The 22,737-nt window shown below is 56.6% G+C and overlaps 1 protein-coding gene across 8 annotated transcripts; it reads left to right on the top strand.

Annotated features, from left to right (window-relative positions):
* The first annotated feature begins 11,024 nt into the window (after positions 1 to 11,024).
* On the top strand, positions 11,025 to 21,022 carry MRGPRF (MAS related GPR family member F). Of its 8 annotated transcripts, none has more exons than XM_063670771.1 (4): positions 11,025 to 11,204; positions 15,047 to 15,167; positions 15,488 to 15,591; positions 19,159 to 21,022. In XM_063670771.1, the coding sequence occupies exons 3-4, from the start codon at positions 15,544 to 15,546 to the stop codon at positions 20,140 to 20,142; spliced, it is 1,032 nt and encodes a 343-aa protein (XP_063526841.1). In that variant the 5' UTR covers positions 11,025 to 11,204; positions 15,047 to 15,167; positions 15,488 to 15,543; the 3' UTR covers positions 20,143 to 21,022. The 8 variants fall into 8 exon arrangements, with proteins under 8 accessions (XP_063526841.1, XP_054296754.1, XP_063526838.1 ...); XM_063670768.1 differs by lacking the exon at positions 11,025 to 11,204 and adding an exon at positions 11,915 to 12,368; XM_063670770.1 differs by lacking the exon at positions 11,025 to 11,204 and adding an exon at positions 11,921 to 12,064.
* The last annotated feature ends 1,715 nt before the right edge of the window (positions 21,023 to 22,737 follow it).

Below are 22,737 nucleotides of genomic sequence, written 5' to 3' on the forward strand. Positions count from 1 at the left end.
ACATCATTCAGCCTAATATCTGGGCAACCTACTAAGATCTTACTTGACCTGATTAAGGAGATCTGTGAATGGACAGCTGACTCAAGTCACCGTGGTGGAGGCTCAGCGCCCCGACCCAGTTCCCAGATTTTACCCAGAGCTCCTTGAATAAAGCGGGGCTGAGTCTCACTGAGGAAGGACGCTGCTCTGCCACCAAACATTTACAATGTACACACGTTTTCCTTGCTGTCCCCAAAGGGACCTGTGCCATTTATCTGGGAAGGGTGAATATGGAAAGGCAAATACCCAGAGGGGAGGGCGGTCACAGGGCACTGAGTCTTAGTGGCGCTCGTTCTGCCTGACGCACACAGCCACTGCAGTCCCACAGTCAGAGCAGGGGCTTTTGGAGGTCAAGCAATGAATGGGGTTTGTTCTGATCTGTTTCATGGGAGGCTCCGCAGGCCCTGAAACCCACCCTGTGGTTATTTTCTCATTCTGGAAAGCACAGTGAAAGAGGCACTCAGTCGTGCAGAAGCCATGGAGTGGCTCCTTGACTGGTAGAGTGAGGGCTACTATGGTAGAAAGGGCCACATGGATGCCACCAGCACTGCCTCTCTCTCCCAACATGGAAAACCAAAAGTCATACTGTGAACTTAGTCAAGCAGTAACTGCAACTTCATGTGCTCTTTGGGACGTAATGTTTTTATGGAGCAAATCCACACAGCTCCCAACACTCAATACCAATTCTTTTTTCTCTATACTCATTACTTAACAGAAACAGGCTAGGCGCGGTGGCTCATGCCTCTAATCCCAGCACTTTGGGAGGCCTAGGTGGAGGATCACTTGAGGTCAGGAGTTCAAGACCAGCCTGGCCAACCTACCAAAACCCCGTCTCCAATAAAAATAGAAAAATTAGCCAGTCATGATGGTGCATGCCTGTAGTCCCAGCTACTTGGGAGGCTGAGGCACAAGAATTGCTTGAACCTGGCAGGCGGAGGTTGCAATGAGCCAAGATCGTACCACTGCACTCCAGCCTGGGCGACAGGGTGAGACTCTGTCTCAAAAAGAAAAGAAAGGAAAAGAAAAAAAATAGAAACAAATAAGAAGTTTGTTCCATTGGGCAGTGACAGGAAAACACCTTTACCCCCTTACCTCAGGTCTACCAACTCTCCAGCCCTCTGTGACAGCTAGTTCTGGAGTACTTCCATTACCTCACCATTCCACAGGCTGACGAACCGACCCACTGTAGTGATAGCATGTGTGCGTTGGACCTGAGAAGAATCAGTAAATACCCGAGCTATCTTGGCAAGACACAAGCATGTCAGCCAGTGGGAAATGAACCTCATAAAACGCCTCACATCTCAGTGAAGTTTCTAGGGGTACAATGGTGGGGGGCGTGTTGAGATAGCCCCTTGAAGAGGAAGACCAGTTGCTGCACCAGGCACCCCCTCCTGTTAAGAAAGTGGCATGACCTTTGGCGGGGCTCTGGGTTTTGGTGCAGCTTACACCTCATTCAGGTGTGCTCTTCTGACCGACTCACTGGTAACCTGCAAGGGTGCTGCCAGTTTCAGGACCCAGAATGAGAGAAGCCTCTGCAATACATCCAGGCTGCTTTCAAGCTATCATGCTATTGAGCCCAACGGATCCAACAGATCCAATGGATCTTGAGGTGTCCGGGGCAAGTAGGGATTCTGTATGAGGCCTCTGGCAGGCTCCAACAGGTGTCACAGAAGAGACCACTGGGATTTTAGAGTAAAGACATGTCCTCTTCTGAAGATAACTATTCTCCTTTTGAAAAACAGCTTCTGGGCTGGGCGCACTGGCTCACACCTGTAATCCCAGCACTTTGGGAGGCTAAGGCCAAGGCAGATCACCTGAGGTCAGGCATTCAAGACCAGCCTGGCCAACATGGTGAAACCCTGTCTCTACTAATATACAAAAATTAGCCAGGCATGATGGCAGGTGCCTGTAATCCCAGCTACTCAGGAGGCTGTGGCAGGAGAATTGCTAGAACCCGGGAGGCGGAGATTTCAGTGAGCCGAGATGGCACCATTGCACTCCAGCCTGGGTGACAAGAGTGAAACTCTGTCTCAAAAAAAGAAAAGAAAAGAGAAAAGAGAAGAAAAGAAAAGGCCAGGTGCAGTGGCTCACGCCTGTAATCCCAGCTCTTTGGGAGGCCGAGGCGGGCAGATCACAAGGTCAGAAGTTCGAGACCAGCCTGGCCAATATGGTGAAACCCCATCTCTACAAAAAATACAAAAATTAGCCGGGCATGGTGGTGGGCGCTTGTAATCCCAGTTACTCAGGAGGCTGAGGCAGGAGAATCTCTTGACCCCGGGAGGCAGAGGTTGCAGTGAGCCGAGATCCTGCCACTGCACTCCAGCCTGGATGACAGAGCAAGACTCTGTCTCAAAACAAAAAATAAATAAATAAATAAAAAGGAAAGAAAAAGAAAAACAGCTTCTGGCTTGCTGTTGGACTAAATGTGTCACATTTTCCCACAGGATCTGAGCTGCCCATCTGCAACTAGACGGTAACCCAACCATGATACACATAATGTGTGCCGTAGCACTGTGATCAGGTGGAAGTGGGCCACATGACCTCAGACCCCAGCAGCTCCTGAAGTCAGTTGCACAAGCAGATGGCCCAGACTCCCGTGCACCCCCTTCACTGCAGAGCTCCTCCCCCTCCCTCCACACGAATGATCTCATGGGAGTCCCTTATGACCAGCTGACCAAGAAAGAAAAACTCCAGGCCTGTTTTACGTGTGGCTCTGCTGGCATCACCTGAAAGTGGGCAGCTGGAGCTCTAATGCCCCAGTAAGGGTGGCCCTGAAGTGTCTGGGGACAGACTTGCAAACTGTGCACCGGGTTTTGCACTTTACGTAGAAGGAGAGATGGTCAGAGATGTGGGTCTACACTGACTCATGGGCAGGACTTAACAACCGCTCTGGAGCTTGGAAGGAACACTATTGGACAGTTAATCCAAGGTCTCGGGAAGAGGCATGAAGACGAATCCCTTTTAATGGGCATAAGGTAGGCAGATAGCTCTTTGTGTCCCATGTAAATACTGGCCAACGGTCAGCCTCCCAGAGACGGCTCTCACTAAACAGGTGGACCGGATGACCTGTTCCGAGGATGATGCTCAGCCTGTTTCTCTGGACACCTGGTTTCCCATGAGCTCAGCCATGTGAGCTTCCCCTGGCCAAGGGTGACCATCTACAATCACTGTTGAGATCCTACAGGCCAATGATGGGACATCATTTCCCAGGGAACAACCTCGCGCATGGCAGGTTGATTTCCTTGGACTAATTCCACTGTCAAAAGGGCAGAGATTTGTTTTTCCTGGAATAATCACTTGGTTTTTTTTGTTTTGTTTTTGAGACAAAGTCTTGCTCTGTCGCTCAGGCTGGTAGCTGGGATTACAGGAGCGCACCACACGCCCGGCTAATTTTTTGTGTGTTTTTAGTAGAGACAGGGTTTCGTCATGTTGGTCAGGCTGGTCTGAAACTCCTGACGTTGTGATCCGCCTGCCTTGGCCTCCCGAAGTGCTGGGATTACAGGTGTGAGCCACCGCACCCGTCCAATCACTTGTTTTGAATATGGATTTGTCTTCCTTGCCTACAGTGCTTCTGCCGGAACCACCATCCATGGGCATATGGGACCTTACAAATCATTAGTGTATTCCCCACGCATTGCTTCTGATCAAGAAACTTAGTTTTCCACAAATGCAATGGACCCGAAGGTTTGTACCCACTAATTCTCTGTCTTGCCAAGTTCCCCATCGTCCTAAGCAAGGAGCAGTTTTTGGACACAGGAATGACCTTTTCATGGCAGGCGATGACATGTTGTGGGACTACAGGATGAAGTGTCGGCTCTGAACCATCAACCCCTGAGCCCACCAGCACAGAGGGGGTCACGGCACCGGCTGGCTGGCCCTGACTCCAGGAGAAAATGGGTTACTATGATGCAATGGGAGACCCATGCCTAGAATCCAGGAGATTCTCTGACGTATCCCGTAGCACTCTGGTGTCCCATGGTAAAAAGTTATAGGAAACTACAGCAATGTGAAAGAGGTAGCCCCACCCAGGGCACAGATCCTTTGAAAATGAAGGCCTGCAACCTGGCTAACACGGTGAAACCCTACTCTACTAAAAATACAAAAAATCAGCCGGGTGTGGTGGCACATGCCTGTAGTTCCAGCTACTCGGGAGGCTGAGACAGGAGAATCGCTTGAACCCGGGAGGCGGAGCTTGCAGTGACCCAAGGTCATGCCACTGTACTGCAGCCTGGGTGACAGAGCGAGACTCCGTCTCAAAAAAAAAAAGAAAAAATGAAGGTCTCGATCGCCCCACCATGCCAAGAACAGAGACAAGCTGAGATGGCAGGAGGGCAAAGGCAATGTGGAACATGCCGGGGAAAGGAGGCCTTATCTGCTCAGCTGGAATCACAGGAACAAGGCTTGTGGTGATTATGTGTGCTTTCATTCCTGCTTTGGTATGAATACATGGTATATATTACTGAGTTCTTTCTCCTCCCCCCACCGCCATTCCTAGTCTATCTGATGTGTGTTCATAGCTGTCAGCCCTATACCTAGCATTTAAGTTACAGAATGTGCAAGGCAGGTGTTGCTTAGGAAGGAGAGAGATGGACATGACCCAGATGTGGATCAAGGGACACATGGGGACAGGTGCGATGGTTCATGCCCGTAATCCCAGCACTTTGGGAGGCCGAGGCAGGTGTATCACCTGGGTCAGGAGTTTGAGACCCGCCTGGCCAACATAGTGAAACCCCATCTCTACTAAAAATACAAACCTTAGCTGGGTGTGGTGGTGCGCGCCTGTAATCCCAGCTCCACAGGAGACTGAGGCAGGAGAAACACTGGAACCTGGGAGGTAGAAGTTGCAGTGAACCGAGATTGCACCACTGCACTCCAGCCTGGGCGACAGAACTAGACTCCATCTAAAGAAAAATATATAAATGGCTAAAGATAAATTTTATATTATGCACATTCTATCAAAATTTTAAAAAATGATCCTGGAATTAAATATTTTTAAAAAAGCAAAAGTGAATTGAAATATACACACCAACACACCTACACCCATCCCCCCAGTCAGTGTCATCTGTTCAGCCGTCCCATGGAATCAAGCCTTGGGGAAATTCCAGATTCAAGAGATGCATTCGGGCCAGACGCGGTGGCTAATGCCTGTAATCCCAGCACTTTGGGAGGCCGAGGCGGGCAGATCACGAGGTCAGGAGATCGATACCATCCTGGCTAACACGGTGAAACCCCGTCTCTACTAAAAATACAAAAAATTAGCCGGGCGTAGTGGCGGGCACCTGTAGTCCCAGCTACTCGGGAGGCTGAAGCAGGAGAATGGCGTGAACCTGGGAGGTGGAGCTTGCGGTGAGCTGAGATTGCGCCACTGCACTCCAGCCTGGGTGACAGAGCAAGACTCCGTCTCAAAAAAAAAAAAGAGATGCTTTCGAGGCTGAACAATCAGAAGTTTTTCTGGAAATAGCTGCTTCTGATAAAAAGTTTAGGAAACATGGTCTCTCCAGAACAGAAGACCCCAGATCTCTCAGACTTGAGAAAGCAAAGAGTTCTGTACTAGTTTTGCACCAGTCTCAGGGGAAACTGTGACGAAGTTTGATTGGGTTTGAAGACATATTTGAGTTTTGTTCGTGTACCAGTGGCAGGCCCAGAAGGAAAGCCCGCACGTGACCTCAGTGTTCAGCGCAACTTCAACTCCTGTTTCCCTCTCTCTTGCTGCCCCAAAGCAGGAGTGAGCTTCCCGCCAGGCCCCTGAGGGTCCAACAGCCATCCTGGCAGCTGCTCTCAGCCTGTCTCTGGCTGCCCAAGCCACCCTCGCTGAGGACCTACCTAGGGTTTGCACATGTCTGTTGCCACAATAATCCACAAAGAAGGCAAGGGCAGTGGTGAGCTGAAGACAAGACCCCTCAAAGCAAGGTGGGAGGGAATTGTCAAAATTCTTTTCCTTCCCTGTAATGTTTCTTGGGGTCGCCCCCCAAAATAAACTCCTTGCACCTCCCCACTAAAAGGTTAAGTCTCGTTAAGGGAGCATCCGCATGGCAAATTGACAATTGGAGTGTGCTGGACCTGGACGGCCTCTCAGTCCCATCACCTCCTACGGCTGGAAACTGTTCCCCCGAGTCCCTTCCATGACAGATGCTGGGTCAGAGTTTCTCAATGAGAAGGGCTCGTGGTGAGGGTTGGAAGGTGAGTCAGTTGGGACCCGTGATTCCCAGGATGCCATGGTGGCCAGATGCAGTGGCTTCACAGACCTCTCCACGAGCTCTAACTTCAGGCTTGTGGTGGCCACACGGGGCAGCTTCCCAAGCTTTTCCAGCTCAAGTACCCACACAGGGGCTGGCCAAAGTCCCAGTGAGCGTTCCTCTGATTATCTGACTACAGCCTCCCAGACTCGCATGCCTCAGCCCTGCCCACGCCGCGTGTGAACCCCTATTCCCCTAATAGTGTGATGTGTCTGTTTCTTGACCCAAGTCAGGGCTGGGGGAGGAGGGGGGCAGGAGGGAGAGAGACTGAGGAAGAGGGACAGGGAGATGCTGCGGGGAACCTGTCATTAAAAGGAGCACATCAGGCAGGGCATGGTGGCTCACACCTGTAATCCCAGCACTTTGAGAGGCCGAGGTGGGGGGATCACATGAGGTCAAGAGTTTGAGACCAGCCTCACCAACATGGTGAAACCCCATCTCTACTAAAAATACAAATATTAGCCAGGCGTTGTGGCACTGCCTGTAGTCCCAGCTACTCAAGAGTCTGAGGCAGAAGAATCACTTGAACCCGGGAGACAGAGTGAGCCAAGATCTTGCCACTGCACTCCAGCCTGGGCAACAGAGCGAGACACTGTCTTTCCCCAACCCCAAAAAGAAGTACATCCACTCATGGGCCTTGTTTAGCTTGTGACACACACACAGAGCTGTAAAAATAGAGATGCAAACACTGATTGGATGTTGAATGATGTTTAAGGAATTATTTGTTATTTTTAGGAGTGACAAGGCTACTGCAAACTTTTTGAAGGTTGGTTATTCAGTCCTGTGCTGAAATTGAAGGTCTAATGACGGGACATCATGGATCCACTTTAGGCAGGACAGAAGCAGGCGAGTGTGGACAAGGTGGACCAACCTGGTGTCCAGGATGCCCTGGAAGTTGAGGTGGACAGGGCAGAGGAGGGATGCCGGTGGGGTGCACCACCCGCCCACAGGCAGGCACCACACCAAGGAGCTGGGTGTGTGGGAAGGACTCTGCTGGGGGCAGCAAGGAGAATGCACCTGGGAGGCACCAGCGAGGGGTCTCAGCAGGGAGGTGGCCCAGGGGACAGGGGAGAGATGGACACAGTCAGGCAGTATCTGGCATCAGGAAGTGGGGAATTGGAAAAGGCAGAGAGTCCCACACTGGAAAGATGGGAAACTGGAATGTCCGGACCTCAGGGCTCAAGGCAGCGGCTCTGTGCCTCGACTTACAGGGGCATGTAGGGTGCCTCAAGGCCCTACCCTCCTCCCCAGCCTGCACATGCACCCTCCCCTCCTGCCCTGCAGCCACCCCTTTTGTTCTCCTAGTCCACCAATCCTTTCCATCACGGGGCCTTTGCACCTGCTATTCTTGATCCTGGAACACTTTCCTGTGAGTTGCGTGAGCAGCCACTTCCTTCTCCTTCTCCTTCAGGTCTCAGTGTAAGCATCATCTCTGTAGAGGAGCCTCCAGCCCCACCCCAGCTAATCAGGCCTGGCCATCCCCATGGATTAGTTTCTTGTGGCTGCTGTAACAGATGACACAAACTTAGTGGCTTAAACAACACAAGCGTATTCTAGTAAGAGTTCCAGAAATCAGAGGCCTAAAGTCAAGGTGTTGGCAGGGCTGATTCCTTCTGGAGGCTCTAGGGGACAGCTTGTTTCCTTGTCCTCTCCAGTTTCTAGAGGCAGCCTGCATTCTTTGGCTGGTGGCCCCTTCCTCACATCAACACGTGGCCCACTACTCATTCTGATCTCCTGTCTCCTTCTTACAAGGACCCTCGCGATGACATGGGGCCCACCTGGATAATCCACAATGATGCTCCCGCCTCAAGACCCTTCACTCTATCCCAACTGCAAAGTTTACCCTTTGGCCAGGTGTAAAGTCACATGTTCTCAGGATCTGGGGATTAGGACGTCAACATCTTTAGGGGCCATTATTCAGCCCACCTCCCATCCCTCCCTGCCTACCACCTAAGTTTCTGCCACTATGCCTGTTTGGTTTTCTCAGTGCACTAATCACAGGTTGGAGTTCTTGTGTTCAGTTTTTTCTATTTATCACCTGCTCCCCATGCCGCATGTCTGGTTCTTCCACAATTCTTTTCCTAGCACCAACATTGCTGGTGTTCAGTAAAAATTGTGTTGAATTAAGGTAAGAATGAATGGATGGGTGGATGGGTGAGTGGGTGGGTGGATGGCTAGATGGATGAATGGATGGATTGATAGATGAATGGATGGATAGATGGATTGATGGGTGGATGGGTGGGTGGGTGGGTGGATGGATGGATGGATGGATGGTTTGGTGGATGGATGGATGGATGGATGGATGGATAGATGGATGGATGGATGGATGGTCTGGTGGGTGGATGGATGGATGGGTGGATGGATGGATGGATGGTTTGGTGGATGGATGGATGGATGGATGGATGGATGGATTGATGGATGGTCTGGTGGGTGGATGGATGGATGGATGGGTGGATGGATGGATGGATGGTTTGGTGGATGGATGGATGGATGGATGGATGGATTGATGGATGGTCTGGTGGGTGGATGGATGGATGGATGGGTGGATGGATGGATGGATGGTTTGGTGGATGGATGGATGGATGGATGGATGGATGGATTGATGGATGGTCTGGTGGGTGGATGGATGGATGGATGGGTGGATGCTTTGGCAGGTGAATGGATGGATGGATGGATGGATGGATGGTCTGGTGGGTGGATGGATGGATGGGAGGATGGATGGATGGATGGATGGATGGATGGATGGATGGATGGATGGATGAGCAAGTAGATGGGTAGTTGAGTGGGTAGATGAGTAAGTGGATGGATGGACAGATGGACAAATTAACAAATGAATGGTCTACCACATGCAGGACAGAGGATAATGTGGACTTTTGCTGAGATTCCCAAGATGCACCTTCCAGCACAGAAAGGCCCAGCCTAGTGGAGGAGAGGAACAGAGCAGAAGGAGAGGGGTCCCTTTCACTATTAGGAAAGACAGCTAGGCCTTGGTTCAACTTTTTTTCTTTAGACAGCGTCTCGCTGTCTCACCCAGGCTGGGGTGCTGCAGTGGCGCGCTCTCAGCTCACTGCAACCTCCACCTCCTGGGTTCAAGTGATTCTTATGCCTCAGCCTCCCAAGTAGCTGGGACTACAGGTGTGTGCCACCATGCCCAGCTAATTTTTTGTATTTTTAATATAAATGGGGTTTCACAATGTTGGCCAGACTGGTCTGGAACTCCTGAGCTCAGTCAATCCACCTGCCTCAGCCTCCCAAAGTGCTAGGATTACAGGCGTGAACCACCACACCAGCCAAATGGCCCCGCACACCTTCTTCATCGCAGGTGCATTTTACTGTGTTTCCTTTGACCTGGTCTGCCTCTCTGTTGGACATCAGCTCCCGGAGGGCAGGGACCTTGCCTGGCCTATTCCTCAGCACAGAGCACAGTGCCTGGCACCCAGCAGGTGCTCAGGAAATACCTGTAGTCTTTACTGAGGATGGTGCTGGCTGCAGAGGGGCCACGAGGGCTGGTCCACACCCACTCCCTCGTCCAGGGAGCAGCAGGGCAACCATAGGCCACAGAAGCACCTGGCAGGGAGACATCTCTGTCCAGAACCGGCCTCCTTCCCCCAAGGATTCCCCCAACAGAGGAGGGTCCAGGCCTGCACCCTGAGGAGGGGACATGGGGAGAGGCGTAGGACCATGAGGCCCTTGGCAGGGGATGATTAAAAACAAAGTTCTACTGGGAGGGGCAGGGGAGGACTCCTGACGGCAGGTGGTGGCTGTTTAGAAAGTGAAGGCTGGACGAGCAGGGACCATGCCCCATTCTCAGCATTAGCCAGAGCCCTGAGCCTTGCAGGGAGGGAATGGCACCAGCGGGACACCTGGAGCAGGGAGCGGTGTTGCTGAGGTGCATGAAGAGCTCTTCCTCCCGGCTCCTCCCGGCATCTGATCCCTCCTTGCTATAACCCTGTGGGTCATTATCTTTTCCCATCTGACAGCTGAGGAAACCAAGGTCCCCGGTGGGAAGGAAACTGTCCAAGATCACCCAAGCCTGGAGGCAGCACGGGAACTCCCTGCCCTGGGCCCCTGGGCACCCCCACACACACACAGCCCACCAGTCCCCCAGGGGGTGGGGAAAGACCCCCAGGGTGGCTGCTAGAGACTGCATGTTTGTGGCCCCACCCCCTGCCCCCTGCCCTGCTGCCCCACTGCCCTGAATTCATATGTTGACATCTAATCTCCTGTGTGAGCTGGGCGTTTGGGAGATGAGCAGGTTATGAGGGTGGGGCCTCATAATGGCATTAATGCCCGAGTAAAAGAGGCCCCATCGAGCTCCTTCGCCTGCCTGAAAGGGGTCACCATATGGGGACTCAGTGAGAGGCTGGGTCCTCACCAGACGCTGAATCTGTGGGTACCTTGATCTTGGCCTTCCAGCCCCCGGAGCTGTGGGAAACAAACGCCTGCGCAATAAGCCCCTAGTCTGCGGTACTGCGCCAGAGCAGCCGGACACACCAAGCCCACGGGAAGGAGACTCCACAAACTCAGGCCAGGACGACCTTCCCGTTTACAAGCGCCTCTCGCTTATTTCGAGAGAAACAAATTTCCATACCAAATAAGGCGGTGGACTTCAGAGCCTCTGCCCACTTCACACAATTCCTTTTAAGTGTCCAAACGCAATTACACTTGGAACTCGCTGGGATTCAGCCTCCCCCAGCCTCCCCATGTAAACAAGCGTTCCAGCTGGGCCCCAGCTGGCTGCCCTGGAGAGGAGGGGATGGGTCACCACCCTGCCTGCTGCCTCCAGCCTCTCTCTCAGCCTCAGGCATGGCCCGTGAGCCTCCAGGATCCCAGAGTCCGTCCTCACCCCATCCCTGAAAAATGGACCCCAGGAGGCCAGCTGAGCCGCGCAGGGAGCAGTGCGAGACTCACTCCCTCTTCCACGCTGAGGTTCGCACGTGGGCAGGACAAGCGGGAGGCAGGCAGCTCCCATCGCAGGTGCAGGGGCAGCTCCGCTTCTCGTTTCCCTTCAAGATGCCCACAGAGGTACATCTCTCCCAGTCTGGGCACTATGCTCCTGCAAGGAAAGCTCAGAATTCCCTCGGGCTTCCTGGACCCTGAGAAAGTTGGCCCAGGGCAGGAGGGGAGCCCTCTCATCACCCCCGCCTCCTGGCCACCCTGCTGGCTCCTGCACCCCCGACTCTGCACCGCCACCCCTACCAATGCTCAGTGCCCCAGGCATGAACGCGTTCCAGGACCCCCCCGCTCCGCCCGCCTCCAGGGGCTCAATGGGGAAGGGGGGCCTGACTCATCCTCCCGCTGAGCAGCACAGGCACCAGGCACCACAGCCCGCCAATTTCCAGCTTTTCCGCCGAGCGCCGTGATTTTCCACTTGCGCCATCTGATTGCTATTAGGGCTGGGGAAAAGGGAATTCCTGGTTCCATAAGCCCTCAGGGGGCCCAGGCCGAGTCCGGGGTGGGAAGGGGGAGGGGTGCCGCTTGGGCGGTGCTGACCACCTGTGCCAGTTCTGCGCTGCCCCTCCATGGAGCCCTCGCCCTGCTGCCCCCCACTGCTCTGTATCAGCCTCTGAGTAAATTAAAACAACGGGGTGGGGACTAGCCCCTCCTGGGCCAGCCTGCCCCGAAATGCCCACCGGGGGCAGACCAAAGGCGCCAGGCAAGTGTACAGCCGGTGCTCCCTCTCCTGGGCAGCCTTGCCGAGCAGCAGAATGCGAGGGAGATGAACAGCTGGACTCGGGCTGCAGTGCTCGGGCCAACGTGACGTCACCAGGCAGAGAGATGAGTTCCCGGTGGGGCTCTGGGGGGGCTCCTGAGCGGGGCATTCCTTCCTGAAGCCTCATCCCTGCTCAGCCCCTCCTCCTACTCCCCTCCCCCTCCCCCTCCTGCCGGGCCAGGAATTGGGTTTGGGGCGGGTTCTGCTTCCAAAGCCATCTCTTCCAGCAGGAGAGGGCTCTACTCTGAGCTCGCATTTTCCAAGGCTCCGGGCCGCGCTCGGCGCTGGCCTGCTGCCCCGGCGGGTCGGCCGGCCGGAGGCCGGAGTCACAGGAAGAGCCCTCCACAAAAGGAGGCCTCCGCGGATCAGGACAGCTGCAGGTAGCTCCAGGGACCCAGGGTCCAGGGGAGGGTGTTCCAACAACCCGGGCTGCAGGGTGACGGCCAGGCAGGGAAGAAAAATGACGCGGGCACCGTTGGGGCAGAGAGGTGGACGCTGTCGGGGCAGGCAACTCCCAGAAATCCTAAGGCCCCAGGCAGGGAGCCTGGAGACCCCAGAGAGCCTGTCACTCACTGGAGAAGCTCCCCTGACACTCCTGAGGCTCCAGGGTTCCAGGGCCATGGAGGAACTTTAAAAGTCCCCCTCCCGTGGCAGGACCTGACCCCTCCCAGCTGGCCTCACCCCCAGCCCCACTGTCCAGCTCCTGCTCTGTGCTGCTGGGGGTGAGGGCTCCCCCTCGGTCCCTCCCCCAGCCTCACTGGCCATTCAAGCATGCATTCTAGAGGGGCTAGAAGGGAACACCCAGCAGGCAGTGTCCCACACACAGGGAGATGGCTCCCCCTGCTCTCAGCCCTGGGGTGCACATGGGGTGTCCATGTGGGCAACCGCAGGATGTTGGGCAACTGCAGTCCCACCTCCCAGGCCTGCGGCCTGATGAAGCTGTTGGCCTTGGATGGAGGCGGCTCCTGGAATGATCTGCAAGGTCTCAGTCCCCCCAGACAAGCCTCTTCAATCCAAGCTGTTAAGCAGGGGACTCCAGGCCTGGAGTGAGGAAAACAGAGGCTCTGTGTCTGGGGGAGCGAGACAGGCCCCTCTGATGGCGGCCCAAGCGGCTAAGGAGAGGGGCTGGGACGGCCCCAGCAGCGTCGGGGCTGGGTCATGGTGGGTTGGGGTGAAGGGAGAGGAGGAGCTTCCTGCGGGCAAGGCTGCAGGAGGCTGACAGGTGGCCAGGCCACCCTTGGGCTTGCTCCGAGGGGAGGGTCAGGTGTGAGCTGTGCTGGCAGCTTTTTGGGTCAGCTTCAGTGGAAACTAGTTCTGTCATAGCCCAGATTCCACCCAGAGGAACACACATACACATGTACTCACACGCACGCCCCATCCACGCGTCACACACATGTCCTTTAATATGGCCCCTCTGGGTTCCACTGGCTTCTAGATCTTTCTGTGCATGCGTGAAATCGCTTTTCAGGTTGTCCCTGGCAGGACAAGGACAAATGCACAGGGACACCCACATAATGGAGGGACGCAGATGGTAGTGAGGGGAGCTGGGGGCCCCCACTGCATGCCCACCTGCAGCGTAGGGGGGTCCCAGCCCACTGCCTTTGGGGCACTAGTTGGTGTGGCTGGGGTCTAGCCTGGCCGGGGTGAATGGGTGAGGCTCCAGTGAGTCAGGACATCTCTGGAAACAAGGCTGGGGGCCCAGACCTAGGGGTGGTGGGTGTCCAGAAGGGCCACCAAAAAGAGTAGGGGCAATGGAGAGAGCTTGGGGGGCTCTTACCAGGCGCCTGGAAGGATGAGGGCAGGTGATAGGTCTGGGGTTACAGGGCAGGAAAGCTCAGACAGGCCCCAGAGTGTGGAGAAGGTACGGCCTGTCTGTGGCAATGGGACAGTGGCCCAACTGGAGTCCAAGGAGGGAGACTAAAGACACACAGGTCGCAGCACCAGCCATCTGCAAGCCCACTGCACACACATCACAACGCACTGGCTCACTCCGGCACACAAGGTGCCCCCACCCTGGGAAACCCCGAAGACCCCAGGCTGAGTCACCCGTAGGCCAGACAAAGGTGCCCGCAAACGCCCTTTGAAGGCGCAGAGCGGCGCGGTCTGGCTGCGCGGGGCCGAGGGGAGCCAGGCCACTGGGTGGGAAGGGTCCTGGGAGCGGTCCCTGGGGCCACACTTGCGCCACCAGCTCCGGGAGGCCAAGGGTTAAAGAGGGGGCGGGCCACACGCCCAGACGGCCACCTCTTCCAGCCAATGGTGGGCGCGGAGGCCAGGGGTACGGCCCACCCCCGGGCGGGAGGAGTGGGCGGCGGGCGGGGGCACGTGGCTGGCTGAGGCCGGGCGGACCCGCGCGGGGCAGAGGAAAGAATTTCCGGGGAGTTGAGCCGAGCGGGCTGCCTAGCTCTCCCCTTGGGAGAGGAGGGGCCCGGCAGCCTGCGACCCGGGCTGTGCCCAGCAAGGCCCTTCTCCGCTCACAGCCTCAGTTTACCCCCCAGTACAGCAGGGAGTAGTAATAGGTGCTTCCCTGCGGGGAAGGGGCACAGGGCTTCACGGGGAGAAGCTTCCTCCAAGGGGGGAAGCTCAGGTTGGGGGACAGGGATCAATTCCAGAGGACCCAAGGCAGGCAGACCCATGAGGTCTGGCCGGCCAAGGTGGACCGGCCTCCAGCAGGGTCGCCCCCTACCCCAGGCCTCCCATTGGCAGCGCTAGGGTGGGTGCAGCTTCCCCTCTCTATTGCCAGCAGCCCCTCCCTACGGCAGCTGCTCGAAACACAAATCTGCAAGGCTGCAGGGCAAGGCGTGGCTATGGGTGTGCCTTTGGGCAGGTGACCTCGCCCTCTAAGCCCAGGAGCGCCCATCAAAGGGGCATGAGGATACCTGGCCCATAGCTGGTCATGAGGACCAAACCAGATGATGGGTGTAGGCGGGCTGGCAGGGTAAGTGGTGGTGACAGTGACGCTGATGACCGGGCTGTCCTGCCTCCCAGGCACATGTAGGGGAAAGGCCAGATGCCTTAGCATGTTACATATCCCGGCTCAGCCAGAGCCCTCCTCCTCCAGCAGGTACCCCCTGCCAGGAATGATCCCTCTTCCCCTGCTCCTCCTTCTGGGACCGATTGCTAGGAAACCCCTGTCCCACACCAGGCCGGGCACAAAGGAAGTGCCCCAAAAATGTGTGTGGGTAAGTAAATGTATGTCTGCAAAAGCAGCCTGGCTCCAGAACTCTCACAAGAAGAGGGAAAGGAGAGGGCTTCTTTTCCAGTGAGCTGCGGTGGGGCTGACGCAGAGTCCACACACAGGAGGGGGCCGTGCCCCAGGGGTGACCTCCAGAATCTCACCAGGACAGTCCCACAATGCCCCTGCCACTGAGGGTGTGGGGTGATTGCCTTTCCTCTAAGGTGACCGCTGAGAGCCACAGGTCTTGGGGGCCTAGGCACGGGGGTCCAGGAAGGGGAGGGGTCCCTGCTGCCCTCATCCACCCTCTCTCTGGGCTTCTGCCAGGTGGGTGTGCAGACTGGTGAGCTGCCAGCCGTGGCCCAGACGCGCCAGGCCTGGAGATGGCTGGAAACTGCTCCTGGGAGGCCCATCCCGGCAACAGGAACAAGGTAAGTGCCACAGGCAGAGGGCCCTGGTCCTGCCCAGATGGGTGTAGGTGGGAGGGGCAGACCCAGCCCAGCATCTCCTCCCCCATCCCCCCCTTCCTGGCCCCACTCTCCAGCTCTGGACCCACAGTGGGCAGTGGGCTCCTCTGGGCTATGTGGCCAGGCACAAGTTCCCTGGACCCTCCTACCCTCCTGTCCTCATCAGTGAGGCAAGCACCAGGACTGGACACCCTCAAGGTCCCTCGCTGTGCTGACACTGCAGTCGCCTTGTAGCATCCTTGCAAGGTCTCATTTCATCTCTTCCCTGAAGAGGTGGGGCAGTCAGCTACTTACTACAGCCAGGCGGGCCAGGAAGCCCTGGGACGCTGACTCCAAGGTGGCCTTGATGTCCCGTGCTCCATGGAGCCTAGGGTTTCCTGGGCCACCTCGAGAGTGTTGCCCCAGGCCAGGGTCCATTAGTCATGAGTCACCCACCCTGAGACTCTGACAACCCCTCCAGGCTGACCCTCCTCCTGCCCTCAGCCAACCTAGTCCCCTACTTCTCTGAATCCCTTGAAAAGTCTGGGATTTCCTTCGCTCTCAACTTGGAAGGATCTCTTGAATTCCTATCCATCCTCTTCTGCATTTGAGGAAACTGAGGCTTACACCCAGGTAGTAACTTGACTGGGATCAGCCCCTAGGTCAGGAGCAGAGTGGGGACTCCAGCCCAGCCCCCGGGATCTCGCCCCCATGCCCTTGGGCCCTCCCCCTCTTCTCCGTAGTGACCGCTGTGGAGTGGCGACTGCAGGAGGCAGAGGTTGGACTGATGGGTGGCGTGGGGCAGTCTGCAGAAACTCCCAGCGCAAAGGCAGAGCCCAGGGTGGGGCCAGGCTCCAGAGCAGGCATTTTACAAGGCGGTATGCGGCTGGTCACGGCAGCTACACACCCAGTGACTCACCCAGCCTCCCTCTCTGACTCCGAGGAAGGGATTGCAGACTTTTTCCAGCGTGCATGCATGCAAGAGGCACTGAGTAAGCTGACCGCCTCCATCCAGCCCCCTGAAGCCCAGCTCTTTCCCAGCACCTGAGCTGGTCCTCTTGCGCCTGTTTGGGCACCAGACCCTACAGTCTAGTTCCCCAGCCCAGAAGAGTGTCCAGGTCACCCACAGGAAAGAGAAGCTAAGGAGTGGGATTTGGGGCGAACAGACCAGCAGACAGAGGGGTTGAGCCGATAAATGTATTTAGAGAATGGCAGGGAGGGAGCAGGGCCCCCTTACAGTGCTTGCCCTGATCTCACAGAGTCTCCCCAGAGTTTTGCAACACCTTCAGTCCTGTTTTCAGATTCCCCTTGACCTGAGCAGGCTAGGAGGTCCCTCTGCAACGGAGTGTCCAACCCAGAGAACAGTCTCTCAGGACCCAGCTTTCTGCCAGAGCTGGGAGTCATCTCAAGGTAGCAGAATGGATCCTGCCTTCATAACCTTGTCTTTTGTTTTGTTAGGGAGCCCTGAGCAGTGGGAACAGAAACCAGCCTTTTGGGGGGAGATGCTGGATGTGGGAAGAGGAGTGACCGTTCTCCGGGCAGGCAGCCTTTGCCTCTGGGAGGAAAGGTCGGAGAGGACTGCCGGAGAGCTGAAGCCAGCCTGTAGATAGATGGGTTGTTTGGCCCGCACAGCGTGTTTAAATGTTAACATTTAAAGATCGGGTGTTCCACATTCCAGTCTACAGTTCAGGCTTCTCCAGGGAGCAGGGGAGGATGATCAGCCACTCCAGCGCACCCAATCCCTGGCCCCCACCGGCTGGAGCACAGCAGGCTGCCCGTTCGTTCAAGAGACAGGCTCTCGGGTTTGCCACTGTGCTCCCTCTCACCTGTTCCTTGCACCTGGCCCACCTGCATGTATTTATACACAAGCCCTGAGGGCAGGACTGATACTCAGCTGGGATGCACTCTTACAGCCACACCAACAGTTAAAGTATTGAAATGCTTCCCTGCAGCTTGATAAATAGCTGCTGCCTCTCCTCCACCCCAGGGACCCCCTGGACTTTCCCACAATCTGGAAACCCCAGGGGCAACCCTGGCTCATCAGGGAGCCACCTCCCATCCCACTAGAGGACAGAGTCCGGCTCCAGGGAAGGCCAAGATCCACTCGTTTTTGTTTTTTTTTAAATGTAACTTACAAGTGATTTTATTTCTTCAAATAGTTTCATGTTTTTTGAAACATTGCAAGATTTTGCAAGAATAGTACAATGCCCACTACTTCACCTCAGCTCAGTCATCGTTAACCCTTCACCACAAGTGCTTTCTCTCTATCTCTTGGCAGATAGGCTTTTTTTCCCAGAACGATTTGAAAGTAAATTGCAAGGCTGGGTGCGGTGGCTCACGCCTGTAATCCCAGCACTTTGGGAGGCCAAGAGGGGCGGATCACCTGAGGTCAAGAGATCGAGACCAGTCTGGCCAACATGGTGAAACCCCATCTCTACTAAAAATACAAAAATTAGTCAGGCATGGCGGTGCGTGCCTGTAGTCCCAGCTACTCGGGAGCCTGAGGCAGGATAATTGCTTGAACCTGGGAGGCGGAGGCTGTAGTGAGCCAAGATCGCGCCACTGCACTCTAGCCTGACAAAGCAAGACTCTGTCTCAAAAACAAACAAACAAAAATACATTGCAGACACCAAGCCCTTGATGCCCAAATAGCCTGTGTCTTCTAAGAACAAGGACGTTCCCCATAGCCACATAGTGAAAATATGCGTAGCCACAGTACATTGTCACATTCAAAAGCTGCAACAGCGATGCAATGCCATTATCTCTGCACCGTCCATACTCACATTTCCCCAGTGGTCCCAACGATATCCTTTCCAGCAGTTGTTGAGATCCAGTGTATAATCCAGGATTCTAACACTGTGTTTAGGAGTCATGTCTCTTTGCTCTTCTTAAAAATGGAAAGGCTCAGCCTGGCGCGGTGACTCACGTCTATATTCCCAGCACTTTGGGAGGCAGGTGGATCACTTCAGGTCAGGAGTTCAAGACCATCCTGGCCAACATGGCAAAGCCCCGTCTCTACTGAAAATACAAAAATTAGCCGGGCGTGGTGCCGCGTGCCCGTAGTCCCAGCTGCTCAGGAGGCTGAGGCAGGAGAATCGCTTGAACCGGGGAGGCAGAGGTTGCAGTGAGCCGAGATCGCGCCACTGCACGCTCCAGCCTGGCGACAGAGTGAGACTCTGTCTCAAAAAAAAAAAAAAGGAAAGGCTCTGCAGTTTTTTGCGCAACTTGGACGTTTTTTGGACAGTCTACTCTGACCGGTGGGCAGCCTGGCACCCTTCCTGGGCACTGTCTGGTGCCACCTCCACTCCTATAGGCACCATTCTGTGCTGCTAGCTGTAGACTCTGGGACAGAGAGTGAACATCAGGTGAGGTCAGGGGCGTTTGAGGATAGAGTTGCAGCCAGTTAGCTGCTCCACAGCCACTGCCCTACAGACCCCCTCCCTGCTCCAAGTCCCTAATTGGGACCCCCCCCCCCCAACGCTGGGCCCCAGATGCAGGTCTGTGGGTGGGGGCCAGCCGGCATCACAGGTGTCCCTCTCTGCACCTGTGCAGATGTGCCCCGGCATGAGCGAGGCCCCGGAACTCTACAGCCGGGGCTTCCTGACCATCCAGCAGATCACGATGCTGCCGCCTCCGGCCGTCATGAACTACATCTTCCTGCTCCTCTGCCTGTGTGGCCTGGTGGGCAACGGGCTGGTCCTCTGGTTTTTCGGCTTCTCCATCAAGAGGAACCCCTTCTCCATCTACTTCCTGCACCTGGCCAGCGCCGATGTGGGCTACCTCTTCAGCAAGGCGGTGTTCTCCATCCTGAACACTGGGGGCTTCCTGGGCACGTTTGCCGACTACATCCGCAGCGTGTGCCGGGTCCTGGGGCTCTGCATGTTCCTCACCGGCGTGAGCCTCCTGCCGGCCGTCAGCACCGAGCGCTGCGCCTCGGTCATCTTCCCCGCCTGGTACTGGCGCCGGCGGCCCAAGCGCCTGTCGGCCGTGGTGTGCGCCCTGCTGTGGGTCCTGTCCCTCCTGGTCACCTGCCTGCACAACTACTTCTGCGTGTTCCTGGGCCGCGGGGCCCCCGGCGCGGCCTGCAGGCACATGGACATCTTCCTGGGCATCCTCCTGTTCCTGCTCTGCTGCCCGCTCATGGTGCTTCCCTGCCTGGCCCTCATCCTGCACGTGGAGTGCCGGGCCCGACGGCGCCAGCGCTCTGCCAAGCTCAACCACGTCATCCTGGCCATGGTCTCCGTCTTCCTGGTGTCCTCCATCTACTTAGGGATCGATTGGTTCCTCTTCTGGGTCTTCCAGATCCCGGCCCCCTTCCCCGAGTACGTCACTGACCTGTGCATCTGCATCAACAGCAGCGCCAAGCCCATCGTCTACTTCCTGGCCGGGAGGGACAAGTCGCAGCGGCTGTGGGAGCCGCTCAGGGTGGTCTTCCAGCGGGCCCTGCGGGACGGCGCTGAGCTGGGGGAGGCCGGGGGCAGCACGCCCAACACAGTCACCATGGAGATGCAGTGTCCCCCCGGGAACGCCTCCTGAGACTCCAGCGCCTGGAGGAGGCAGGGGCAGGAAGCGGCCTCCAAGACCCTTCGCCTTGGGACAGGAATGGGCACCTGCTTCTGAGTCCATACAGGAGAAGAAAGATCTGTTTCCTCTCCTCGGGCCTCCTTCTCCCTGGGCTGGGGGCTGCAGGGGTGGCTGGGAGACTGGGCAGCCACCTGCAAATAGACCCTGTGGCCCCTGCCCGGCTCCCCCACCCATTCTGCTCCCCTAGAGACCTCTTGTACAGAAGTTGCCCCCAAGTGGTGCGGCCCCTCCTTGCCCCAGGCTGGTCGGTAAAAGAGAGGAGGTCGTCACCCAGCCCAGCCACCTCTGCCTCTTGTGCCAGCCCTCCTTGACCGTGTCCCAGCCAGCACCAGGCCAGCAGCCTCATTCCTGCCATTCAGGGCTGTTCTGGAGATTCGATCCTCTCAAGGCATTATCAGTGAGCAAATTTGAAGGAAATGGTGTCTGGAAAAAGGTTCTGGTTCACATGCCTTGTAGTTAAGTCTTCCTGCAAACAACTTCCCTTCCCCCCGTCGAGTCATTTGGTGACTTTGATGGGGGGATTTCTGGTTATGTCAAGGCTCTGGAAACAGGAAGGGCCTTTGGCCACCTTGGGTAGTTGACCTGCCTTTTCTGACTCTGGGACGAGCCAGTCCTAGGCTGCCTCCAGGAGCACTCGAGGTATCCCGCAGGCCATGAGGACCTGCTGGGCAGCTCCTGGACAGCCTCTTGGCTCCAGCTCCCACCCGAAAGTGGACACTGGCTCTGCCCTGGCCACCTGGGGACTGGCACTGTGGTGCACAGTGGCCCAATGTAGCCAACGGAAGTTTTATAAAAGACAAAATGTATATCAATAAACATTTTATAGCTTGCAGCCAGGAAGGCTTCATGCCCACAGTCCCACCCTGAGTCTCTGTTTCCCACAATGAGGACGCCCAAGGGCACAGAGTCCTGGGACGGGTGGCACCCCCCGCCAGCTCTCCCGCACACTTTGCTCTTTGCCTCTGCTCTCAGGCCTCCTCCTGGGGCTGGGTCTGCACACACCCGTGTTCCCGCTCCTGTGGCTTGTCCACCCCCTGCCAGAGGGAGCCGTGGTCAGCTGGGCTGTCCTGTGCCGGCGTATCCCAGTGCCCCTTCTCAGCTCAGAGGCCCCCACGGCCTCTGGGAGCCTCAGCTCTCACCTCCTCCATGCCAGGCCCTGGGCCGGCCACCATGGTCCTGCCTGTGTCCACCAGAGGCTCCGTGGAGTGGGTTGCTGCCTCTCCTCCTGTTGCCCCCATTCAGGATGCCCTCTCTGTCTTGAGATCCCTGAGCCAGCCTCCCAGTGCCCAGACATCTCTCTACAACCCAGCGATAGGCTGGGAGCCCTCCCAAGATGACAGCCCAGCCAGGGCCATGCTAGAAGGGTTCCTGCCTGGCCCTTTTGCCTCTGGTCAGCCCCCAGAAGGGCCCCATCCTGGGTTCCTGGTGTGCAGCCTAGGACCCTGGCTCCTCTGAGACAAGCCTTAAGGCAAGCCTGCTCACCCCATGGTCCCACGGAAAGAGATCAGGGCAGAGGTGTTGGTGCCCCCAGTCAGGAAACGTGGCTGACAGAGCTGGGCCCTTCCTCTGCAGAGCAGAGCCAGGAGCAGGCAGGCAGGCAGCACTCCGAGCTCCAGGTGGGAATGGGTAGAGGCATGGGCAGTACCACCAGGTTCACCCACCCAGCCGCCTGGAACCTGGCCTTCTAACTGCAGGCCTTGGAGCCTGCTCGGCCCGCCCCTGGTGAAGTGGTCCCGCCCTCGGTGGGCTGACCCCCCAGTTCTGTGTCCCTGATGATCCACTGCCCAGCCAACCTGACCTCCACTGCCCTCCTGCCCACCGAGCCACTGCTCCTCCATGCTCCCCTTTCCAACAATCCTGGTCGGGTCCTCTCAGCAAGGCCACCGCTCTAGGAAAAGAGGGGATCTCATGTGGCCCAGATGTCATGGTTCCAGGACCTCTAGGTGATGAAGGTTGCATGTCCCCACCCGCTCCCTCCCAGTGCCCAGAACGAGCCCTGCTATCCTCCAAGTCCCGCCCTCCCCGGCGCTGGTCAGAGGATCCCAGAAGAGCAGAGCTGGAGACCACCACGTCCAACAGGTCATTTCCAGCGACTCAGAGAAGCCAGGTGGGGCCTTGAGCAGACACACCAGGAGGCAGGGCTGGGACCTTGTCCAGTGGCGAAAGCTCCCACCAGCATGGGCATCCTAGCTACACAAGTGGGCAGAAGCACGTCCCTGTCCTGAAGGCAGCCGGGGGTTCCATCTGGGGTCCTGGCTCCTCCTCAGGGCCCAGAGCATCCCAGTTCCTGGGAATTCATCTCTTCCTTAGGAGTCCCCACCCCAGGACTCCAGCCCTGAACGCTTGTGGGGAGCTGCTGACCTAGAAGGAAGGGGCCTCCCTGCCTGGGTGCAGCTGCAACAGCTCAGAGCCAGGGCTGGTGAGGGGGCGGACAGCCTCACGCAGTAGCAGGGCCTGGAGGTCAGGAATAGGCTGGGTCCGACTCTAGGAGGAGGCATCTGCCCTGATGGATCCTAAGGGGGGAGGGGCAGAGGTGAACCCCAGGAA

Source organism: Pongo pygmaeus, chromosome 9 (genome assembly GCF_028885625.2).
Source record: "Pongo pygmaeus isolate AG05252 chromosome 9, NHGRI_mPonPyg2-v2.0_pri, whole genome shotgun sequence".
Lineage (NCBI taxonomy): Eukaryota > Metazoa > Chordata > Mammalia > Primates > Hominidae > Pongo > Pongo pygmaeus.